This window comes from Pistacia vera, unplaced genomic scaffold, assembly GCF_008641045.1.
Source record: "Pistacia vera cultivar Batoury unplaced genomic scaffold, PisVer_v2 Contig469, whole genome shotgun sequence".
Taxonomy (NCBI): domain Eukaryota; kingdom Viridiplantae; phylum Streptophyta; class Magnoliopsida; order Sapindales; family Anacardiaceae; genus Pistacia; species Pistacia vera.
The window spans coordinates 313844-339802 of record NW_022196300.1 but is presented as its reverse complement, the minus strand read 5'-3'; the positions used below and the strand labels follow the sequence as shown (position 1 = coordinate 339802).

Sequence of the window (25959 nt, the reverse complement as noted above, 5' to 3'; positions counted from 1 at the left end):
GAGCACCCATTTTACAGCTTCCCAATGACTCTTTCCAGGGTTACTCATGAACCTACTTACTGAACTAACTACAAAGGCCAAATCTGGTCTGGTACAAACCATTAAATACATCAAACTCCCTATTGCATTTGCATATGGGATACAAGCCATTTCCCTCTTTTCTTCTTCAGTTTCTGGACACCGGGTTACACTAAGCTTAAAATGATGACCTAATGGTGTTTTGATAGGTTTAGAGTCAAGCATGTTAAACTTCTTGATTAATTTTTCAGCATACTCTTTCTGTGACAACACAAGACTCCCAGTTTTCCTATCCCTTTCAATGTTCATACCCAAAAATTTTCTAGTTTGTCCTAAATCTTTCATCTCAAATTGTTTGCTCGTCTCCCTTTTGAATCTATCAATTTCATAAAAATCCTTATAAGCTAGAAGCATATCATCCACATATAAAAACAAGTAGATGTAGCATTCACCATACAAGCATTTGAAATAGAAACACCCATCAAAGCTATTTTAGATGAAAGCAACATTCAATATAAAATAATCAAATTTCCTATACCACTGCCTAGGTGATTGCTTCAACCCATACAAAGATTTTTTTCAAAAAACAGACTTGGTTTTTAAGCCCATTTTCAAACAGTTCAGGTTGTTCCATTAGAATTTTTTCTTCTAAATCACCATTTAAGAAGGCTGTTTTGATGTCTAACTGCTCTAGTTCTAAACCAAACTGAGCTACCAAAGATAACAGTATTCTAATGGTGGTATGTCTCACTACAGGTGAGAAAATCTCATTGTAGTCCACCCGTTCAACCTGTGTAAACCTTTTTGCCACTAATCTTGCTTTAAACCTAGCTAGGTGCTTCTACCCCTAGTATGCCTCTTTCCTTTTGAAAACCCATTTGCATTTAACCACCCTACTGCCTTCAGGTTTGTCAATCAAAATCCAAGTTTGGTTTTTGATTAAGGAATCATACTCTTCTTGCATGGCCAGTTTCCACTGCGTAGATTCTCTACAACTCATGACTTCCTTAACAGTTCTAGGTTCCTCATCAATCTCTTCAACAACTTGAAGAGCAAAAGCTACCACATCAGCATATGAGTACCTACTAGGTAATATGATTTCCCTTCTTTCTTTATCTCTAGCTAGTTGATAATTTTGCAAATCATTTACAACCCTATCATTATCACCACTATCATCTAGGCTGGGTTCATCCTCCTGGGTTTGAACATCTACATTAGGATCTGGACCAGGATTGTTCAGGTTTGAAATTCCTCCACCTAAATCCAGGTTAATCATCTCTGTCCTAACTGTACTATCACTTTCATTCTCACTCAATCCATTTTGATTTAGACCATTCACCTCATCCTCATTAGACCCAACATCTCTACTAATTATGCATCTTTTTCCTGCAATATCCCAACACCTGTAACCTTTTATGCCATCAGGATACCCTAAGAAAATACATCTAATGGCCCTTGGTTTTAGCTTATCAGTTTTCTTATGAACAAAAACAGTGCAGCCAAAAACCCTAAGATTACTATAGTTAGTAAGATACCTAGACCACTTTTCCATGGGTGTTTTGAAACTAAGAGCTAAGGAAGGGATTCTGTTAATTAGGTAAACAACTATGTGAGCAGCCTTTGCCCAAAACCTGATCAGTAACTTAGAACAGGATAACAGGCTTCTAACCTTTTCAAGAATGGTCCCATTTATCCTCTCTGCTAAACCATTCTGCTGGGGTGTGTCTTACTATTCTATGCCTCAAAATTGCACTCTCCCTACACAAGCTATCAAACTCTTCATTGATAAATTCTAATCCATTATCAGTCCTAAGTTTCCTGATTTTCTTCCTATATTGGTTTTCTATCATAATCTTCCAATCCTTGAACTTCCTAAAGGCCTCTCCCTTAGTTTTCAAAAAATAAATCCATACCCTCCTAGAGTAATCATCTGTGATGCTAATGAAGTACCTACATCCTCCCAAAGATGGATGTTTGGTTGGTCCCCACACATCAGAATGGATGTAGTCCAAAATGCCCTTAGAACAGTGGTTTCCCACACTAAACCTAATTCTACTCATCTTCCCATAAATACAGTGACCACAGAGATCTAGCTTCTCTATTTTATCCTCTCCTAAAGCGTTCTGCTTACTTAACTCTATCAATCCTCTCTTACTAATGTGTCCCAACCTTTTGTGCCAAATGGAAGTCTTGTTAGGTTTCTATGAGGTCACTATTGCTGTTCCAGCAACAGTGGATCCACTTAGAACATATAAGCCATTCTTTTTCTCTCCTTTCATAACCACTAAAGACCCTTTAGTAAATTTAAGCACTCCACCTTAAGTCTTGTAACTAAAACCATTTGAGTCTAAGCTACCTAAGGAGATTAGGTTCCTTTTCAACTCAGGTATGTACATAACTTCTGAAAGGACTCTTGAACTGCCATCATGAAGACTTAATCTGACATCCCCAATGCCTAAGACACTACACACTGCATTATTCCCTATTAGAACCTTGCTGGATTCTATTTTCTTAAAATTCATCAGTGAACTCCTATTTGGAGTCATGTAGAATGTGCATCCAGAATCCAAAATCCACTCAGACTCGGATTCTCTATCAGAAGCTACTAGAACATCAAAGCTTTCATATCCATCTGAAGCTATATCTACACTGCCACTAGCCTCTTTCTCTCCTGATCTTTTCTTTCTATCTGGACAGTCTCTTTTAAAATGTCCTTCCTTATGACAGTGAAAACACTTCCTCACAAACTTGGATTTAGACTTAGATCTACCCCTAAAATGACCTTTCTTTGACATCTTTTTCTCAGATCTACCTCTGATATTCAGTCTTTCTCCATCTAGCTTACCCTCCTTTTTAAAGTCAGCATCCTTAGTGGTAATGGCTACTACTACTTCATCTAGTTTAAGGGTTTGTCTACCATACTTAAGAGTATCAACAAAATTTGAGAAAATTTTAGGAAGAGAATTAATAAGAATCATAGCTTGATCTTCATCCTCAACTTTAACACTAAGACCTTCTAAATCCTGTACAAGTTTCATAAAGTCATTCATATTGTCACCTAATATTTTGTTTTCATCCATTTTAAAACTAAAAAATTTCTGCTTTAAAACTAACCTATTAGGAGAAGACTTTGATAGATATAGAGAGTCTAACTTTTTCCAAATTTCTACTGGTGTAGTCATATTCTTAACCTCTCTTAGGACTTCATCAAACAAAGACTCTGGTAAACTATCCTCACCCTCTAAGGTAGCAGACAATCCATCCTTAACTAAGACATCCCTCATCTTCATCTTCCATAAACCATAATTATTATCCCATGTAAATTTCTCAACTTCGAACTTAGACATTTCTAGGTTTCTAACCTTCCTAGTTACTCAGGGTATAAAAGCCCCAATTTTCTAGAGACAAAAAGAAACCCTAAGTTGCAAAGGAAAAATTACTATGAAAATGATCAAACCCTAGACTACTGCAGATTCGTGAAAATTGGATCTCACAACCTAGAATAAGACCTAGGTGCTAGAAAACGTGGCTCTGATACCACTTGTTGCAACATGAGACCAAAACCAAAACAAAATATGCAATATTCAATCCAAGCAACCACAAATTTATAGTAATAATCAATAAAGCAAATAATGACAGAAAAATAAAGAACACCAGATTTATAGTGGTTCGGTAATCTATTAGATTACCTACATCCACTCTTCAGGGCAAAAGAAAAGTATTCACTGTGAGATATGAGAAACCTTACAGAGATTATGCTCACCCCTTTTACACAAGGCACAACCCGAGAAAAACCCCTCTGATTTACACCCGTACACCTAGATGCTCTCACCACTCATACATCATCAAATAGGTAGAATTAGTGACAGATTTATACAACAAAGAAAGGTAAAACAGATAGGATAGCTAAGACCTACCACCACCGTTTGATTCCATCAATGTTCTTCGGATTTCCTGCATAGCGGATTCTAACAGCTTTCTCTTTTTGTTAACCAAGAGAGAAAGATCGAGAATGAGCTGCACAAAACCTAATTCAAATTAGGTTTATTGAAGATACCAGAAAGATAGAAATGCCCCTAAAGTCTTTAACAATTAACTTTGACCACCCAAGGTAAAAGTTGACTTCCACGTGTGTACATATCAATTGCCACATCACAACATGGTGCTTCTCTTATATGCATTACTCTACTGGCCATTACCAAGTGTCATGTTAATAAATCATCCCCCAAATTTTCTATCAAAACAATACTATACTACATGAGCACAGGAGTTGCGGTATCGTGTGTTTCGTATTTAGTTGGAGAGCTAATTAAAAATTTCATGGAAAAGTTGGGCTGGTTCGACTCAACTTCAACCATTTCCATGTCATCTATAGAGACGTCTAAACCAATGGAATCTACATGGGCATCCTATTGAAACATCTTTCTAGTCTTGAGATTGAATTAGCATTGTGATGTTTTTTGTTCTTCTATATAATTTTAATTGTTACATTTAAATGTTGATGGAATAAATTAGTAGTGTCTCTTTAGCTGCATTTGTCTATAGGATAAAACACAAGATTTTCTTACTGGGATGTTGCAATTAAAGAAGAGTTTTATACGTAGTTCAAGTAAGTTGTTTTTCAATTACTCAAAGACATCCTGATATTTATTTTGTTAGGACCATGGCTCAAATCCCGTTGGATTCAGCTTATTGTATTGAAATCATATTTTACAACTCAAATTCAACCATACACATGCATAGTCTTCATAAAATTATGTAGAACGTTATGACTAGAAAATTTATTTGTATATAATATTACAAAAATGATTGTTAGAAAGAGAGAACATGTTCCCACCCAAGGTTTGACAAAATGATCCCTCCCACCCATCAAGTTTCAAAATGACACTTCCTATCTACCGTTTTGTCATGTTAGGAATATCTGTTACTAATATTATCCTATGTCATCTCAAGAAATACAATTACCAATATACCTCTTTTAAATATGAAATTACTAATATACCCTCAACTATATATCAAATTTGTCCCTCTAATTTTTTATTAAAAATAATGTTTTAAATCAACGAAATTACGGTAGATATTTAAAATTTGAAACCTTTAATATTACTAGTTTGTCCCTATGATTGCTACCTTAAACTGACTTTCATATTTTAATTTTGTCAATTTAAACCCAAATAAAATTAAGTATATTAGCAGTATTGATTTCTTTTAGGCAATTGGTGATATTGTAAGGATAAAGAATAAGCTATCCGGGATAACCCCTCATCAATGCGTCCCAAACAAAAAGGAAACGCTAACAAGAAGGAGAACCTCCAACACAGCAAAACAAAACAAAACGAGAAAATAAAAACCACAACTGACAGAAAAGACAAATCTTTGAGCAGGACCACAAACGCAAGCACAAAATGCCAGCAAAGACAAGAGCACTCACGCGCCAGCAACAACTTAGCACCTGGAGAACTCACAGCAGCAGCATTAAAAGGCTAAAAAAAGAAAACCCACACCAGCAAGATCATCACACACCACCACAACAACCCACATGGCAGCAAGAAAATAACAACCACACGGCAGTGGCAACTTAGCATTACTAATTTGCTTAAACAAGAATCCAAATTACTAATTTACAATATATATATAAGTCTACAAAACTTTTGGATCTTCAAAACCTTCTTCACAGTCTTTTGCTCTTCCACCAAGAAACCTTGAATTTGATGTATTATTTTCAGCCAAAGTTCCCATATTCAGTACCTCTACAACTGCCTTAGGAGGGTAATCTCCATTTAATTTAGCGTCAACGCATTGCTTCACCTTATCTTCACTGAGTTTTGGAGTTGCCTGAAACAATTCAGAATTGCATAAAAAACAGCTTGATTGAGGCTTTCATCACACGGCAAATAAATGGCTAGAAGCAATAAGCGAAATTCACCACCACTTTCATCACAATACTTCAGCCAAAAGGCACTATACGGAGTCGGTAAAATCTAATAGAGAATGTCATGAAAGATACGTTCAAAGTCCATGATAGACAGTCTTCGTGAAAAAACCTCTAGAACCAGATGGGGATTCCAAATTTACATAACCAAAGCAACCATAAGAATTCTATGACATTAAAAGCAATATATCACTCAGCAATTTACCTTCTTATGGCAATTGTGTTGGGCCAAAAATCTTCACATTGAAATACCGCATGCTATCCTCCGACGGTGGGGAACTGTACCCAAAAATCACAAAATCAACTCTACCTAAACTCAACCAAACAAACCTAAACGCACAAAACTCAAAAATAAATAAATAAAACAAGCGGAGAGGTAATCAAGTATTCACCTGGTTCACTAAAGAGATGTTGAGTTCCCTGTAACAGTTCAAAACACAACACAAAATCATCAACAACAAAATCCTAATTTCACCGTCCAATCGACAACAAAGATCTCAATCAATTAAACTCCCTATATTACACAATCAATCCAATCGATAAGAGAGAGAATCGAAGGAAATTAGAGCATCAAACTGAAAGAACAAGTAATCCTTCCTATACAGACATCAATTAACAAAATTGAATCGGTTTTTTAAACGAAAGCGATCGGAGAAATAGAGAAACCGATCGAAATAGGGAGAAAGCGAGTGTAACCTTGATGATTCGTCGGAGGAGATTAATGTTAGCCATTGCTAAGATCGAATCGTTTTATTTGTTACAGAGAGAAAACGCCAATAGTTTTTTTTTTTTTTTTTACGACTTTTTTTTTTCTATTAAACAGAGAGAGTCAGAGAATTTAATAAGCTGAAGAGACAGTGCAACAAAGTCTGATGCAAGGCTCACATAAATTGACTATCCTACCCTCCTTCAGAACGGATTTTTCTAATGGAACATAACGGTGGGTGGGAAAGTGTCATTTTAAAACTTAATGGGTGGGAAAGTGTTACTTCGCCAAACCTTGGGTGGGAAGATGTCGTCGCTCTCCCTTGTTAGAAATACTTTCTTTTTTATTCTTTTATTAAGCATTTGACATATGTAAAAAAATAAAAAATAAAAGTGCAATAAATAATCACTTTTCATTTCCTTTATCTTTTTTTATATTCTAGTATTACTCTTTAATCGATTTTTTTAAATCTGCAGAAAAAAAAAAAATCAATAAATTAAATAAAAACTTCATTTATTTCTGTAACACTTTCATTTATAACAAAAAGAAGACATATGAATGCGTAATGAGAGGGAGGTGCTTTGCCTTTGCTTGTTAATTTAGAAAATTCCTAAATCAAAGAATTTCTCCCAAGCTTTTGCCTTATTTCAACATAATTGTGCCACTTTCGTCTCTTTTTTTCTATTTTTAAAATCATTATGTCATATTGGTAACATGTAGTATCATATTGAGATAAAATTTTTTTAAAAATAATATATCTCAATATTTTTCTTGACACAGTGAAATATAAGTGTTGAATTGGTAAGTGAATTTGATGTATGATAATTAGTGCGTACAACATACATATCAAGATCTGCGATCAAATAAGATACTAGAAAGAGACTTTGACACACTCAATATACTAGATGAGTGTTTGACATATTGGGTGTACTAGATTACCATATGATAATTAAGTATGTCAAGAACTCATACTTGATATTGAATATGTTGTTTAGAAATGATAATTTTTTTCGTTTAGGTGAGAAATTTACTCAATGTATAATGATTCTTATAAGGGATAGCTTTTATAAGGAAAAAAAAATCAAAATATGATTATTTCAATATTTACCCATAAATATAAGTGCGTAGACAATGAATTGTTTTATTAAACTATAGTAAAAGAAGGTAACTTAATTAAGCCATATTTTATAATCTTCTTAATTCTACCTTCAAATTGTGATCCTAATTTGTTATAGAAGATCCATTAGGTTAGTTTATTAATTAATTGACTTGTTCATTACTTACTTGGAATGATTTAAGACTTAATTTTGGGTAGCATTTTTTTATCAAATAAATTATCATCATGTAAGAGAGTAAGATACCATCTAACTTCTATTTTTCTTTGGAAAAACTATTAAGTATTAACAAATTATATTTATTTATTTATATTTGTAGATAATTAGTTTATAAAATTATCATTTGTCGTTATAATTTAGACCAAATGGGCCTTGGTTTTGTGCTAAATTTACCAATAACCAGTCTATTTATGTAACTGGGCTGTAGTCTGCCCAACACCTTTGGACCAGAAGCCCATGAAATTAGGCCATTTTAAAACCCAAATTAATATTATAATGAGATAAAAGTATATTATAATTATTATTTAAGCAAACCTTAGGAGACCCAAAAGGCACTATTATATTAAATAGTAGAATGATAAATACATAAACTGATTACAAGGGAATAATAATAATAATAATAATACAAAAAAAAAAAAAAAATCACTATAGGAGATGAAATTAACACCTTATGCGAGTTTATTCACTAAAGGAAGAACTTGTGTGGCTGCTATTGCCAGAGTGACATCCTTAATTATTTATTTGGGGTTATGGGAATGCTTGGTCTATAAGTGGAAAGGAAAATTTCAACCAATAAAGGAAATTGCAATATGACAAATAAGGTCACTGGAAGGCATCCGAATAGTGAAATTGGAATGACAGTCCAATTCCATGAATGAGAAAGAAATGTGTAAACGGTAGCACCAAATGCTACCATCATGCTTGTAATAGAAAAGAATAGCGTGATAAGGCCGATGATTAACTTCCTTGGCAATGATATCAAAAAGTCGTCTTCTGAGTATCGTGAAGTGAGGATTGCCAAGAACATCAAAACTGAAGCTGTGGAAGAAAATAGTGCAAGTGCATCTGATATAACAAAGACTATAAAAGCTATGTCATGCAAGAAATTGAGTATCCCATCATTATTGTTACCACCTGGTACGGTGAAAACTGTTGTAAAAACTCCAGTTATTATCAATGCGGCTACAACACTGCATGATGTAGCGGTTCCCTTCATCCATTTTTCACCTTGTTTAACCAATTCCTTGTGTCCTTCGATAAAGACTTTTCTCGGAGTTTTATCATCCATATTTTGTTGCTCTTGAAGAGATGGATGGACATAACTTTTCACAGCCTGAAGATAAAACCTTAGCTAGCGTAAGCATGAGCAGTAATAAATTTGATTCTCAAACAAAAAATCTCTAATATTGTAGAAGAACTAAATGTTATAAACAAATTATTAACGAGGTTAGAAAAAATAAAGGAAACTTTAGAATTAAAATTAACATTATATATATGCAAGATTTCAAAATCTCTTGCACATTCAATTATAAATTTATAATCCTATATGAGAAATGAAAGTACAGCAGTTTGATGTAAGATCAAGGCATCTAGAGGCAAGAATAAGATTTAAATAGAATAATCATTTGAAGTAATAGTTAAGAGGATAAAACAAGTTGTATAATTTTTTTTATTTCTTTTTTGCAGGATCATAGATTCACCTCGAACCATTGTAATTCTCTCTGCATTTGCAATGCTGCACTAGAGACTTGACTTGAAGCTGCCCACTTTCCAGCCAAATGCAAAAGGTTGTCAGTTTTTCCTCCCTTGTTGGCCGCTTTCCAGGTTGGTTCAGACACATTCCTTTCTTTTAGAAATTTAAAAATCTTTTCTTGGCGATGTAAAATTGCCATATGAAGTAGATCGTAATTATTATCTGTGTAGCGGAAGGTATAAGCATAGAAATAAGCATTCAAAATTTCATTGACAGTCTCGCAAATCCGAAGTTTTGCAGCTTCAGGAAATGCCGGCCAGAAAGTTTCAAGGGCCTCTGTGGAATTCCACATAACGTCATTACCATGACACAAGATTCTAACAATGTCAAGGGTTTGCATATGTGTCAACTTTATATCGCGAATGTTTTTGATGTCTGGGACTGCAATTAAACAACTCAAGTCAATAAAACAAGATAAAGAATTCCTTCAAGATACTCCTTTTAATTAAGATAATTGTTCAATACCAATTACCTAGCAGCATAAGGACATGCCAGATCGTTTGTCGCAGAGCACCTGTGTAGTAACAAATATGTACTATTATAAATTGTTTTGGTTTGTAGGATAATCCATTTCAGAAAGACTACTTATTTAGCATATTTATATAGATAGATAGGTAGATAAATAGACAGAAAGATAGATAGATAGATGGGTAGATAGATAAGAGTTGTACAAACCAAATGAAGCATAGATTATTCGACGAATAGATACAAAATGTTTGCATTCTTTAAACTTGTCTAAACACTTAACCGCGTTTTCTATGTCCCCATTGTTACTTTGATTGTAAGGAACATATTCCTCTGGCAGAGGAATCCCTGCAGAGACAGGCAACAACAATAAGACCATGTGAATATACAAGATGGGTTTGTTAGAGTGTATCTGACTATCTGAGTCTATACTACATGAGAGGAAGAATGTTGTTACTAACAATCATAGATCAAGCGTCTCCAAAACCCAAGGCGACTCCAACTCGCACTTTCAAAAGCCAGAGGCTTACCAGCCAATATATCTAATATACTTTTTCTTTCTGAATTGTTTTCAAGAGCTAACTTTGGATATCGCTTCCATAAATCTAGCGCTATACCTGTAAATGGAGTACAGATAATGAATGCAATTTAATTAGCAGGGCAATTGTTTTGTTGTAAGAATGAAAACCGTAACGTTGATAGCGGCAAACTAGGATCGAAAAATCTATCCACTGACCGCTGAGTTGAACACACAAAAGAAAACTAATAAAAGAAAGCAAAGACAATATATATTATGATCAACCTAATGGTAAATTAACGAGGACTTTCAGCAACCTTTGAGTGCTCGAGGGATGTTACAGTGACATGCTTCTATGCATGCGAACTCGTACACACAACTAAAGTTGACTTTATATAATGCAAGAAGATATCAAACGGATATCAATTATAAGGTAATAATTGAATCCACATGTATTTGGATCTTCTCCTTATCTCAATTTACCTTGAGAAGTTTTGATTTATTTTATAGAGAAAATCAAACTGAGGATACATGTTTAAAAGGGATATAAAAAAGACAAAAAAACAATGTGACACTTAACTGTGATAACAATAATATTAAAAAGTTGTAATGTGAAAATTCAACGTTATCTAACCATATCGCAAACAATAAAATAACTTTTGCACTTACTATAGTAATCATATCGTAAATAGTAAAATTACTTTTGTACTTACTATAGTGACCAGAACTGAGAAGATCTTTAATCAGTTTAACACTTTTATCGTCATCCAAACTTACTGTTGTTTCTGACAAAAGATATTGAATTATTCCCTTGTAGCCTGCTTCTGCTGCTTCATGAATTGGAAGATAACCCTCTCCGTTCCTTATGTTTGGAAATTCTGTGTGCCTCTGGACAAAAACTTTTACAACGTTTGTATAGCCAAGAATAGTAGCGTGGAACATAACGGATAAGCCAAGATCTCCTCTCAAATTTTGAAGTTCTTCTGCAGTGATCTTGAATGCAAGCTTCTTTATAAGCAAAGTGGGGGCATCTGATACATTAATTATGTGAAAAATGGTATCCCCAAATTCTGAAACAGTTTCAGTCAAGGCCCCAGGTGTGCTATCTACCAAATATTTTAAAATCATCCAATTACGCTCCTGTACAACCTTGATTAATGGCCTGAACCGAGCATTAACATCTATTGTCACCTCAGTCGTTTTGTTCTCTGTCAATTCCAAATAATGTAGATGTGAAAATGTATGTAAATGACTCTAAAATTTATTATGAATACCATGAAATTTCCCGTTTTATCCGAGTCACATACCTTTCCCTTTAAATACTGATTGATCACGTTCAGTTTTTTTAGTAAGATCAACTTGCTTCGTTTGAGTGTGTTAAATGTGGAAGCCTGAAAACAGCGTCGTTTAAGTAACACTAATACGGCGTCGTTTTAGGCATATTCATTTGGGCAAATGCAGACCATAGGATTCGTTTCAGATTGGACGGCCAGGATCGATCACAGAGTCAACCATATAAAAGCGCATGATACAGTCAGTCTTGAGAGAGAGAAAACGAGAGAGGCTAGGGTTATTCTCTGAGTCGGCTATTTTCTCTGTGTTAGGGTTAAGATTCAATTCCAGATTGAGAGTAATCAGTCGAGTGATTAGGGGCTTTAATCATTCAGGTGAGAGTGTTGTTCTCTCGGGTTTGGGATATTCATAGGGTATCTTGTAAGGCTGAGTGCTGTTGTAAAACGGGTAGATCTGGTGAGTGTTGAATCTGTGTAATCTTGGAATGTATTCTGGTTAATCATAGTGCAGCGAGCTCATACCTTTCTTGAGCTCAACGTGGATGTAGCATCATAAAAGGATAAGTGACCACGGTAAATCGTGGCTTGTTCTGTGTGTTTGGTTTTGTGGTGTTCTTGTGTTTCTTGATTTGATTCTGTTGCGTGATAAATCAGTTCTGCTACTAGGTATAACAGTGGGATCAGAGCCATTTTTTCTTGAAAGTAAAGTTCGTGTTCTGGGAAATTTAGGGTTTCACGAAAAAATTAGGGTTTCCTAAATTAGGGTTACTTTCTGAAAAAATGGGGTTTCCGTAAGAGTCTCAAAATTAAGTCCTAGAGAGTCATTCTTTCTCTGACGAAATTAGGGTTTTGTGAATTTGGGATTCTTGTGTTAAAGAAACAGAAATTAGGGTTTCAAAAATTAGGGTTTCAAATTAGGGTTTCGAAAATTGGGGTTTTTTGATTCGATTATTACCTTGAGTCCAGAATTGATTCTAGAGAGTCAAGTCTTGATAAAGTATAAGGGTTATCGGCTGGATACCAGTGACCGCCTTAAAAACTGCCTGGCAGCAATTGGCACTACTGGTGTAACAACGCCAAGTACGCCTTAGATTTCCATTTGTTTTCTTTGTGTTTCTTTCTTTGTCATTACAGGAAAAATTAGCACCACCAGAATGGAGTATCCCATATGATGGGAAGATCGACTTCGGCAGTTGGAAAAGAAAATGAAAGGCTCTTCTCTCACATAACAAAGTTGCAATTGCCTGGAAAAGGATCCCAAGAAATGGTCAGAGGAGAAACTGGAAAAGAAGGAAGAGATTGATGAAAAAGCTTATAACCTGATCGTGATGAATCTGTCTGACAGTGTTCTTCGGAAGGTAGATGGATTCGAAATCCTCTGGTTTATGGGGTAAGCTAGAGTCCCTATATGCTTTACAATCTGCCCCGAATTTGGCTTTCTTAAAGGGAGCCTATTCTTATAAGATGGATAATTCGAAATCCATAGAGGAAAACCTAGATGAATTCCTTAAGATGAATCTAATCTTAAAGGGTACAGACCAAGAACTAGGACAAACTAGCCTTGCCCGATATTATTAAATTCCCTAACTGAAGACTACCAAGTAGTCAAGAATGCCCTTCAGTACTCCGGTACTGTACCCAGTGTTGACCGATAGTTGCAGGTCTTAAGGCTAGAGAGTTAGAGCTCAAAACCTTAAGAGAAATAACAGCACCCTGTTTGTGAAGGGTAGAATGAAACCTGTCCAGTCTAGTAAAGGGTTCCAATCAAGTCAGGGGGGTAAGAACAAGAGAGTGGAAGGGGAACAACAAAGCAAAAACTGAAACTAGGAAGTGTTACCATTGCATAAGACAGGTCACCTGAAGAAAAACTGTTTTGAGTGGAAGAAAAAGCAGAAACTAGGGAACACAGAAAGCAACCTAGCCTCCACCAGTAACCAAATGGATACCAGAAGTCAACAGTGTCAACATCTGACACTGCAAAGGAATGGGTATTAGACTGGTTGTACCTTCCATATGAGTCCCAATAGAAGTTGGTTCCAAGACTTCGAGGAGCTGATCATGAGACTGTGTATATGGGGAACAACCAAGCCTGTAAGGTTAAGGGGATAGGCTGCATTACCCTTAGGCTAAATGGAGGAAAACTAATAAGGTTGACCAAAGTCAGATATATACCTGACTTAAGAGGAAACCCTCTTTCAAGGCACCTTAGATGAAGCAGGCTGCTGCTATAAGGCTAACAGTGGGGGTGAATGTTTATAAAAATGAGAACTTGGTGTTGACAGGAGAAAAGAAAAATGGGCATATGTGCTTTGTGGTAGTTTTTACTCTGAATGCAAGAGCAATACACTTGGGTCTCAAAAGTATTAGTAACTGAAAAGTGGCACTTGAGATTAGGCCATATGAGTCAGAAGGGAATGGATATACTTAACGACTAGGAGAATTTGGAAAGGATACTGTACAAGCATAGAGTTCTGTGAAAGTTGTGTACTTGGTAAACAGCACAGAAATAGTTTTCCTAAGGGAGTTCACCTAGCAAACAACTGTTTGGACTACCACTACTGATTTGGGGTCCAGAAAAGGTTAAGTCTCATGGGGGAAACAGCTATTTCCTTTCCATAGTGATGACTTCAGTAGGAAGGTTTGGGTTTTTACTTAGATCAAAGGACCAAGCTCTAGCAAAGTTCAAAGACTGGAAAGCACTAGTTGAGAATCAGTCTGGCAGAAAGGTGAAAGCCCTTAGGACTGACAATGGGCTTGAGTTTTGTAATCTGGAGTTTGATAAGTTCTGCATGAACAGGGGATCCTGAGACATAGGACGTAAGAGGTACACCTCAGCAAAATGGGGGTAGCTGAGAGGATGAACAGAACACTGCTAGACAAAGTAAGATGCCTCTTGATCACTTCCAACCTACCAAAAACCTTCTGGGGAGAAGCCCTCTCCACGGCTGCTACTTAGTGAATAGGAGCCCTTCCACAGCATTAAACCTTATCAGCCCAGAAGAAAGATGGACAGGGAGAAGACCAGAACTAGGGCACCTAAGAGTGTTTGGCTGTGCTGCATATGCACACACAGTAGGGGGAAAACTAGAGCCAAGATCAACCAGATGTTGTTCCTTGGATACCCTGAGGGCACAAAGGGTACAGGCTATGGGACAGAGAGTCACCAGGGGTCAGAATCTTATAAGCAGGGATGTGGTGTAATGAGGGAGTATTCCCATGCAAAGGCACCAACCCTAATGAAGGAACAACAAAAGTACAGAAGAAAATGCTAAACAGACCAATACCACACAGATTGAGGTGGAGCATACAACCCATCAAGTTCACCACCTCAAACACAAGGCCCAACTCCCCAGCTACTGAGACTGAGCTGGAACTGAGGAACCTGACCAGGTGAAGATGAGGAAGCAGAAGAATTCCTAGAAACACAACAAAATGACCTGACTAACTACAACTGGCAGAGACAGGACCAGGAGAGAGGTAAGACCACCTCAAGGTACTCATATGCAGAACTATATATACTGCTTACTTGCAGGTACAGAAGTACTTAGGTCTGAACCTGAGCCTACCAAGAGGCCATGGAATAAGGAGAGGGACAAATGGAAAACAGCTATGGAGGAAGAAATGCAATCCTTAAAGGTAAATGAAACGGACACTGGTTCCAAAACCTGTAATCAGAAGCTGACCCAATGTAAATGGTTGTTTAAACTTAAGAGGGTATATCCATAGCTGATCACCTAGGTCAAAAGCCAGACTTGTGGCTAAGGGGTTTACTCAAAGAGAGGGGATAGACTTTAATGAAGTCTTCTCCCCTGTGGTAAAATACAAAACAATTAGGTTAATGCTGTCAGTAGTAGCTTATCAAGACCTAGAACTAGAGTAGTTGGATGTCACCACTGCATTCCTTCATGGAACACTAGAGGAAAAGATCTATATGAGCCAACCATGGGGTTTACTGACCCAAAGTTTCCTAACCATGCCTGCCTGTTAAAAAGATCCCGTATGGTTAAAACAGTCCCCTAGGCAATGGTACAAAAGGTTTGACACCTTTATAATAGGCATAGGATTCACTAGAAGCCAATATGATAGTTGCTTCTACTTTAAAATGGATGATAATCTGCCTATTTACCTGCTTTTATATGTGGATGACATGTTGTTGATTAGTAAGTCAAAAACCTTAATCAGTGAATAAGGAAAGACTAAAACTGAGTTCAGCTGAAAAACCTGGGCAGTGCTAAGAAAATTTTGGGCATGGAAATAAATGGGTAGAAAGAAATGTGAACTCAGACTGCAGCACAGTCCTACTTGCTTAAAATAGTCACAAAGTTTGGCATGGCTGGTGCCAAACTGGTCTCAATGCCCCTTACCAGTCAGTTTATCCTTGCAAGTCTCAATGCCCCAAAACTAAGTTAGAACTGTTGAAAATGGAGTCTGTTCCTTATGCAAAGTGTGGGGTCATTGATGTATGCCATGATTAGCACTAGGCCAGACCTAGCCTTTTCTATCTCTATGTTAAGTAGAATATGTCCAATCCTGGAATGGAACATTGGACTGCTCTAAAATGGATGTTAAAGTATATTAACAGTACAGTTAGTGTAGGTCTTGATTACTGTAAAAGAGATACTGCACTTGATCTGGTTGGCTTTGTAGATGCTGATTTTGCAGGTGATAAGGATTCCAGAAAATCCACAACTGCATACTACTTCACATTGGGTGGAAATTGTATAAGCTGGAAATCACAGTTGCAGCCAATTGTAGCACTGTCTTCAACAGAATCAGAGTACATTGCAGTCACTGATGCTGTTAAAGAAGCATTTGGTTGAAAGGAATTCTGACAGAAGTAAAACATTGATGGAAAGGTTACAGTGTACTCAGATAGCCAGAGTGCAATCCATCTAAGCAAAAATCCAGTGTATCACGAAAGAACAAAACACATGGACGTACGTTACCATTTTGTGAGGAACCAAGTTGCAAATGGAATCATTGAACTGAAGAAGGTACCCACGAAGAGAACCCAGCAGATATGGGCACCAAAATTATCACTCCAGTCAGTTCACAACTGATAACTTGTTTCATATCAAGTAATCAGGAGTGATAAGAGCTATGACAGAATGGGAAAGGGCAAGTGCACAAAGAGTCTGTTTCCAGTGCTTCCAAGGTGGAGATTGTAAATGTGGAAGCCTGAAAACAGGTCGTTAAGTAACACTAATACGGCGTCGTTTTAGGCATATTCATTTGGGCAAATGCAGACCATAGGATTCGTTTCAGATTGGACGGCCAGGATCGATCACAGAGTCAACCTATAAAAGCGCATGATACAGTCAGTCTTGAAAGAGAGAAAATGAGAGAGGCTAGGGTTATTCTCTGAGTCGGCTATTTTCTCTGTGTTAGGGTTAAGATTCAATTCCAGATTGAGAGTAATCAGTCAAGTGATTAGGGGCTTTATCATTCAGGTGAGAGTGTTGTTCTCTCGGTTGGGATATATAGGGTATCTTGTAAGCGAGTGCTGTTGTAAAGGGTAGATCTGGTGAGTGTTGAATCTGTGTAATCTTGACTGTTCTTCTGGTAATCATAGTGCAGCGAGCTCATACCTTTCTTGAGCTCAACGTGGATGTAGCTTATCCATAAAGGATAAGTGAACCACGGTAAATCGTGGCTTATTCTGTGTGTTTGGTTTGTGTGTTTTGTGTTTCTTGATTTGATTCTGTTGCGTGATAAATCAGTTCTGCTACTTAGGTATAACAGAGTGATTCATCTCCCTTTTGCTAATGGAGTTATTAAATGGTTGAACCCTATCACCTCCTGTACTCTTTCCGTTCATTATTAATTCCAAATTATGTACACATAAGAAAAAAAAATTATGATTTTAAACCACTAGTACATAGTCTTTTAACTTACTATATACGTTCACTATTATTTCCAGACTTGGCTCATTTAAGTGGTTTCGTCTACCTTTTCTGCTTATTGAGTTAAAGGAGGTTGAATATGAATGCCTTTTCTAGTTTTTCCGTTCACTATTAATTTCAAATATAATGTATACATGATAATAAGTACTATGTATCTATGAATCTATCGATATGTAATATTAGTTATTAAAAGATCTAATGATACATGCAACATATCACTTAATATGATCTCCGTCTATACTTACCTTGCGTTGTCTCGGATTCATGAGCATTCTTTTTGCATTCCAATTTCGTGGTTCCTTTATTGGAATCAACTTGCATCGTCTTAGTGATTTTGACTCCGGAGTTGGAAGATTGAACAAGATCCATTTATTCACTTCTTTTGCCTTTATCAAAACTACAATACGGTGACATCAAATTATAAGATTCAAGACAAACGAGATCTATTAAGAGGCTCAACCACAGATGCCAATTTCTCAAACAACTCCTTAAAGAGTTCAGAGACAATGGGCTCAACCACAAATGCTATGGATTTAGTCATCGGAAAGAAGAAAGGAATAGAGATATTGTCACAAGTAAAGAACGATTAGTTTGAGCGAAAGCAAAGATAATTTGGTTACTTTTCTATGAGAATAATCCTGAAAATTGAATTCAATGTACAAGAATTAAAGGAAGTGAACGATACATGAAAAGCAAATAAAGCTGGAAATTAAAGCATAATTAAGAATCTTAAGAAAAGGATGAGACACAACGATTTTGCGATGGAAAGAAAAGGAAAATGCTTTATGTTTGGGATAGACCTACAAGTGGGGGACTAATAGTTCTAAATTTTTTGACAAACGAGAAAAGGAAGTGGACAATACATTAAAAGCAAATAAAGGTGGAAATTAAAGCATAATTAAGAATCTTAAAAAAAGGACAAGACAATGATTTCGTAGTGGAAAGAAAAGGAAAATGCTTTATGTTATGTTTGCGATGGAAAGAGAATTTGCTTACTTTCCTATGAAAATAATCCTGAAAATTGAATTCAACATACAAGAAGTGGGGGATTAATAGTTCTAAACTTTTTGACGAACGAGAAAAGGAAGTGGATGATACATTAAAAGCAAATAAAGGTGGAAATTAAAGCATAATTAAGAATATTAAGAAAATGATGAGACACAATGATTTTGCAGTGGAAAGAAAAGGAAAATGCTTTATGTTTGGAATGGATCTATGAGTTAGATAAAGACTATGAGTGGTGACATAACCTTAATTAAAGTAATATAATATTTAGAATATTTAATTAGTGGATCAAATGTTCGTTATTAGATTCTAATAAATCAATAGAAATAACTATTAATTTTCACAAATAGTTCCTTATGACTCTTAAAGTTATATTCCAAATATTTTGTTAGAATTCACATGAAAATTGCATTGATAAATTAATTCAATATATTGGTCAATTAAGAAATACTAAATCTATATAATATAACTGTATTTTATATTGAATTGTTCTTCTTTCAGTATTTTAAAAATTAACGAAAATTTCCTATCAACTTCCTATATAATAATTTAATTAATCAATAAATTGGAAATTGGAGTTGTTAAATTTAAAAAGCAAGAGAGAGAGGGTGAAATTTGAAATTTAGCTTAAAGACAAGGACCAAAAGGAATTTAATTCCAAATGGGCAAGCATAAAGATCCAACCTTTTAAATTGGACAAATGTACAGCTCAACTTAGCTGAGTGCAAATCCTGGTTATACACTTACTAAACAAATCCTAAAAATTTAATAAGGATATTCACAAACATAAGGATTCCATTTATAAATTTAATTCAATTCATTATAATTAATAAACTGATCACAACATACTCCAAAAATCAAGTAGAAATTCGGCTAAATTAAAAACATGGACTTAATCACACTTACTTGCAAATTCAGACCAAGACAAGTAGAAACATTTCAAGCCTAAAGGATTACTCCACCAACTTGAATTAATTCATCACCAAATCTCCTTGCCAAGACTTGGATAAAGAATGCACACTTAAGAGTACAAAAGTTCTCTCAAATTGATAAATCAATTTCATATTTTTCATAAGCTAATTGTTAGAATGAAATAGTCGCTCTTATATAGACAAATATAAGGATAAACAAGTAATTGACAAATATAATAAAATGAAAATAAACTTAACTAATATTACAAGTCATTCATTCAAATAGCAAGGTCATGCCTATTTAATACCACCTATATCTTTAACCACCTATTAATTGAAATAAGCTTACTTCATTAGATCAAAACTTAATCAATGATCCTAATTAAGTCTATTAATAAGGATGTAAGAGTTTAGGCCTTGAAAATCATGCAAATGGATTCAATAAGGGTTCATGTGGATCTTCCCCTTTGGAATGAGACTTGAGTCAGATTTGACTTTGTCAACACTTAGACTTCTTTCTTGGGAGCTTCACTTGTTGAGCTTAGACTTGGAATGATTTTGGCCAAAATGTTTGGATTCTCTCCTTCATTGGAACTTGCTTGGGTCATATTTCCTCCATTGCTTTTCCCATTCCACAATCCAAGCGTTTTACGACTTAGAGTAAAATTCTTTAATTCAACCAAATTAGCAAGTGTTTTAGGACTTGTAATTCTTTATCCACTTATATTTACAAGTGTTTTAAGACTTGTAAACGTATCATAAACATACCTTCAAATTTTCAATACACCAACATTAAAATTAATAAATGTTGAATAAATCACTAATTATACAAAAGAGAAAATAATTTAACGTGATTGGGCATAAAACTTACATCCGCACATGAAAGACATATAGACTCAAACTTCTAAGAAATTTACAATAGAAAACTAGTCAAAATCCTTTACATTTGGAAAGGACCTGCGAGTTAGGTAAAAACGATAAGTGGTGACATAACCATAATTAATTAAAAACAATATAATATTAAAAATGTTTGCTACTTTAATGTGTAGATCAAATATTGGTAAAATTAATTGTGAGTGATGGTGTCCTCATTGGTAGTAGACTCTAATTTGCAAGTCTTGGTCAAGTTAATCATGAGAATTTAACAACTTTATGTATGAAGGGTTTAATTTTGTTGAAATTACGGATGAGTTGCAAGGAAATTTCTTAGAAAGAGAAAATGTTAGGGATGGACAAATATATTAATTGTATAATAATTTCATATTATAATAATATTTTTTAAATTACATTAATGATTAATAATATTTCTTGTAGTATGTTCTCTAGTTAATTATATAAAACATTACAAGTTAGAAATTAATTAATCGGAATCCAAACAATAGTGACCAGATTCTGGCTTCTAAAAAATAATTGATATTGAAATGATTGTTTTTAAACGATCTATCTTTCTACATAAATTTTAGTTGAAATGAAGGTGGTGTTTGGCCTAGACTTGACCTAAAAAATGTGACACCCTATTTTTTTCACCAAATGTTGGCCAAATATTGTATCTATTGCTAGAAACAAATTGTGGATACAGATATAATGTTAAAAGACTATCATTTTGATACAAATACGATACTTAACCTCTCGCCAAAAATTTTGCCTAGTGGTAGCGGATTGTTTTGTAAATCTACATCTTTTTCAAGCTGCTCCTATAATATAATTATTTTTTTCTTGTTTATAGTTATCTAGAATTCAAGTGACTTGTGATTAATGATCGATATCATGACCAATACAGTTTATTAAAATAAAAAATCATCATGAATTATTAAATTATTTATTTCTATCCAGTAAATACGGAGACAAATTTGAAAAAAAAAATGTATTCAAACCAAGCGTCCCAAATTTTTTTTGCATTGAAATATCAGCGTTTTCAGCCATTGACCGATTTCAAAGAGATTAGCCCAAATAAAGTGGCCAATGGTGAAACTCCATTGGGGTGGCACCCAAAAATAAAAAAAAAATTGGATCCTAAAGTAATTATGCGTATTTTAGGTAAAAATTTTTGGCCCCTGCAGATTTATTTTATTCACCAACACCAACACCACTGCCCACACCAACCACTACCACTGCCCACACCCAGCACCACCACTGCCCACACCAAGCACCACCACCACCCCTGTAGATTTTGGCTTCTAAAAAATAATTGATATTGAAATAATTATTTTTAAATGATCTATCTTTCTACATAAATTTTAGTTGAAATGAAGGTGGTGTTTGGTCGAGACTTGACCTAAAACCGTGTCACCCTACTTTTTTCACCAAATGTCGGCCAAATATTGTATCTATTGCTAAAAACAAATTGTGGATATAGATATAATGTTAAAAGACTATCATTTTGATATTAATACGATATTTAACCTCTTGCCAAAAATTTTGCTTAGTGGTAGCAGATTGTTTTGTAAATCTACATCTTTTTCAAACTATTGTTATAATATAATTATTTTTTTTCTTGTTTATAGTTATCTAGAATTCGAGTGACTTGTGATTAATGATTGATATCATGACCAATACAGTTTATTAAAATAAAAAATCATCATGAATTATTAAATTATTTATTTCTCTCCAGTAAATACGGAGACAAATTTGAAAAAAAAAAAATGTAATCAAACCAAGCGTCCCAAATTTTTCTTGCATTGAAATATCAACGTTTTCAGCCATTGACCGATTTCGAAGAGATTAGCCCACATAAAGTGGCCAATGGAGAAACTCCATTGGGGTGGCACCCAAAAATTAAAAAATTGGATCCTAAAGTAATTATGCGTATTTTTAGGTAAATTTCTTTTAGCCCCTGCGGATTTATTTTATTAACCAACACCACCGCCCACACCAAGCACTACCACCACCCACACCCAGCACCACCACCGCCCACACCAAGCACCACCACCACAAGATATAAAGCATAAAAATGAGATATCAGGCTGACATAAATGCAGGCTATCAGAAAATACTAAAGGTATTCAGCCCCTCTTGACATGTCATATTTACAATTGGTAGCCAAAACTGTCACCATTGTAGATACGACGTAACCTCCCATCAATAAGACCTTTCTGTATTTGTCTTCATAATCATCATTAGCATTGTTTACCGGAGGAATGCATCGACGAGTGCCCAAAGGAATGCTCGAAGGATTGCTCGGAGGAGGCGGAGGGGGCGGAAGGGGGTCTGCAATTGAGGTTGCCAGAATTTGATATGTAATATCAATCAAATGCTCGTGAAGAGACTCCCGGTTGTGGATCCTAAATAGAATGGAATTGCATCATTAGACAATAAAACAAAATCAACATTTACCAAATCAAGAATACGTACCTTTCTGATTCTGGGTTCACAAGAGTGCCCGAAGGAGTGCTAGGAGGGGGCAGAGGAGTGCGTCGAGTTGTGCCGGAAGAGTGCCCGAAGGAGTGCTCAGAGGGGGCGGAGGGGGCGGAGGGGTGGTCTGCAATTAAGGTTGCCAGACGGTGGACAACTGGGTTCACAGGTGCATCATCTAGATTTTAATACGGAATATCAATCAAATCCTCTTGAAGAGACTCCCGGTTGTGGATCCTAAATAGAATGGAATTGCATCATTAGACAATAAAACAAAATCAACACTTACCAAATCAAGAATACGTACCTTTTTGATTCTGGGCTAAACCTTTTTCCCAAAGAAATCACACTGGTACTTGAACTTGATGCATCTCTGGTTGGGGACATTTTCATTTTTAACAAAGGAAGTTTGTTTTCTTCACCTTCTATTGCGATAGTGAGAGAAACCGTGCGTGATGGAAAGAATTTCCAATTAGATTAATATTCATCCTTCCAAATTTCTAACATGTAATATCAAAATAAAGTACGAAATTTCCCACTACCACCATCACCCACACCCACACCCACCACCACCACCACCACTACCACCACCACCACCACCACCACCATCACCATCACCACACACACCAAGCACCACAACCACCCACACCTAGCACCATCACCACCACAACCACCAAGCACCACCACCACCCACACAAAGCACAACCACCAACACCAACACCACCTACCAAGCACCACCACCGCCCACACCAAGCACCACCACCATCACCCACACAAAACTGAAACATTGGAAGGAACTAGGTAGAAATACCTTCGAATGGTGTCGTTGTTGACGTAATGGCGGTGGCCGATGAAATAAATCTAACTCGATTTTGAGCAAGGGTGTCATCATCGTCCTTGATTTCACATTTCAGAGAGACTCTGGGTTTTTAGACTTTTGAGCAAAAATGAAATGGTTTAGTTGTAGGTTTTTTGGAATGAAAAACACAGGTTTTAAATGAAAACCGGTTTTATATCAACCCGGACCGGAGCTGGGGCGGTTCACGGTGGAAAAATCATTACTTGGTTTATTATTCTTATATGTATTAAATAATATTTTGAAAAAAATAAAACTAGTTGATCATTAAGATGTAGGATTTGAAATTAATAAAAATACCTCCTTAAGTTTGTTTATTTATTAAACACCCCTATAACAAAATATTAAAAATTAACATAAACACTCCCACCTACCCATTACATATCGACAGTCGGCCACCACTGAGGCACCGACGGAGGGTGATCAGAGTCGCTGGATCTGACCGGTCGTGCGTCGATAATATGGGTGTATTTATAAGTTTTTAAGGTTTTTTTTGGGGTAATTATAATTTTACTGGATACCTAAAACTGAAACCAGAACCGTTGTTATAGGTTCCGATTCTGGATACCTAAGAACCGGAACCTTTGGTTTCGGTTCCAAATTTCAATGAACCATCAGTCACTATTGACGGCTAGATCTGGTCGCATTTGGTCGTCAACGACTGTTATATCTTGACTATCGTTGACAACTGGCTACTATCAGATCTTTGGCCGTAGATCTAGCCTTTTTTGGGCACATCCACCGTGTAAAATATTCTGTTTATCTAGATTTTGTGTAGTTCATTTAGATCACATCACATCAAATTTATAAAATATTCTTATTAGAAAGGGACAAATTGTTTAATTATTACTTCATTTATTTATTTTATCGATTGACATGAAATGCAAGTGTAATTTTAATTTCTCAATTCTTACACTTTTGACTGTTTGTCTCTCTATATATCCTTTGTCAATTCGACAATCCCTTTCTTGCAAATTTTAGTTATAGTTACTAAATTCTAAATTGATAAAATTATTTTAAAAAAAAATGAAAAGACTAGTAAAATAAATGAAAAATGGTTTAAATTAAATAATTAAAAAAATAAATCCAAAAAGTTGAGAAAAATGAACACTAGAAAAACAAAAAGTAGAAAAACCCGTTTAAGAATAAATTTAATAAAAAAAAGTTAACACAAACTAGAAAAAAGAGTACATTATCATTAGTTTCACAAAACCATTTTATTTTAGAACTTTTTTATAAGGCAAAAGTTAAAGAGTTAGGACTTTTTTATTTTAGAACTTTTTTATAAGACAAAAGTTACCATTTTCAGCCATCTACTACAAACACAAGATAAAGAGTTAGGATATAATATTCTTCCACTTCTTAATTCTTGAATTGAGTATCTCATGAGAACAAGTTGTTATCAAAAGAGATTTCAAGTCTTTATTATTATTTTTTTTTTTTTCAAAAGTTTCTATACTAAAAAAACATAAAAGCACTGTCGGATTCATATATGTACAATAAATTTGTCATTTATCCATTAGTCTCCAAATGTTACTTTATGCCTAGTTCTCAAAAACTATTATACAATGATATCTTATCTTTAGTTTCTAAAGCAATCAAGCAATTAATACCACTATTTTGATTAGGCAAAAGATAGAAAAATAATAATAATAATTTGGGAATAATAAAATACAGGGCCTTTTTTGTTTATCTACTCTATATTCAGTGAGGAGAAGGAAAAGACAAACTTAAATATATAGTTAGGAAAAAGAAAAATTATAGTATTGTGGGATTAAAATTATTTTTATAAAATAAAATAAATAGGGTCCTTGTCAAAAAAGGGAAAATAAAAAATTCCAAGTTTAGGTGGGGCATGAGCCCCCACTCAGCCCTGAGTGGCTCCGTCACTTACAGCTGATAGGAATAAACTTATATGGTCAAGACTTCTCCGGAGACTCTCCAGTCTCCAGCTAGATTCACACTTGTACCAATACACATGTGGAAAACGTTGACATTGACCCAAATTAATGATGATAGTCATGACTAATTAATGACAATTAAGATACTGGGTGCATGTGAAACTTTGTCAACTGGAAATATTCAGGAAGGATAGGTTTAATTAATTTGTTTTCAAAATTTAGATGATACATGGA

General features: G+C 35.2%; 1 protein-coding gene and 1 long non-coding RNA gene across 2 annotated transcripts; both read right to left on the bottom strand.

The window, feature by feature from the left end:
- Positions 1–5340: 5340 nt before the first annotated feature.
- On the bottom strand, positions 5341–6780 carry LOC116145872. Its single transcript, XR_004130440.1, has 4 exons — positions 6647–6780; positions 6343–6370; positions 6156–6229; positions 5341–5853 (listed from the first exon to the last, which is right to left on the bottom strand). It is a non-coding gene; the product is annotated as an uncharacterized LOC116145872 (long non-coding RNA).
- Positions 6781–8504: 1724 nt separating this feature from the next.
- Positions 8505–18070, bottom strand: LOC116145882 (ankyrin repeat-containing protein ITN1-like). Its single transcript, XM_031431317.1, has 5 exons — positions 17947–18070; positions 11220–11714; positions 9997–10038; positions 9472–9905; positions 8505–9104 (listed from the first exon to the last, which is right to left on the bottom strand). Exons 1-5 carry the CDS (start codon positions 18068–18070, stop codon positions 8505–8507), a joined length of 1695 nt encoding a protein of 564 aa, XP_031287177.1.
- Positions 18071–25959: the final 7889 nt, after the last annotated feature.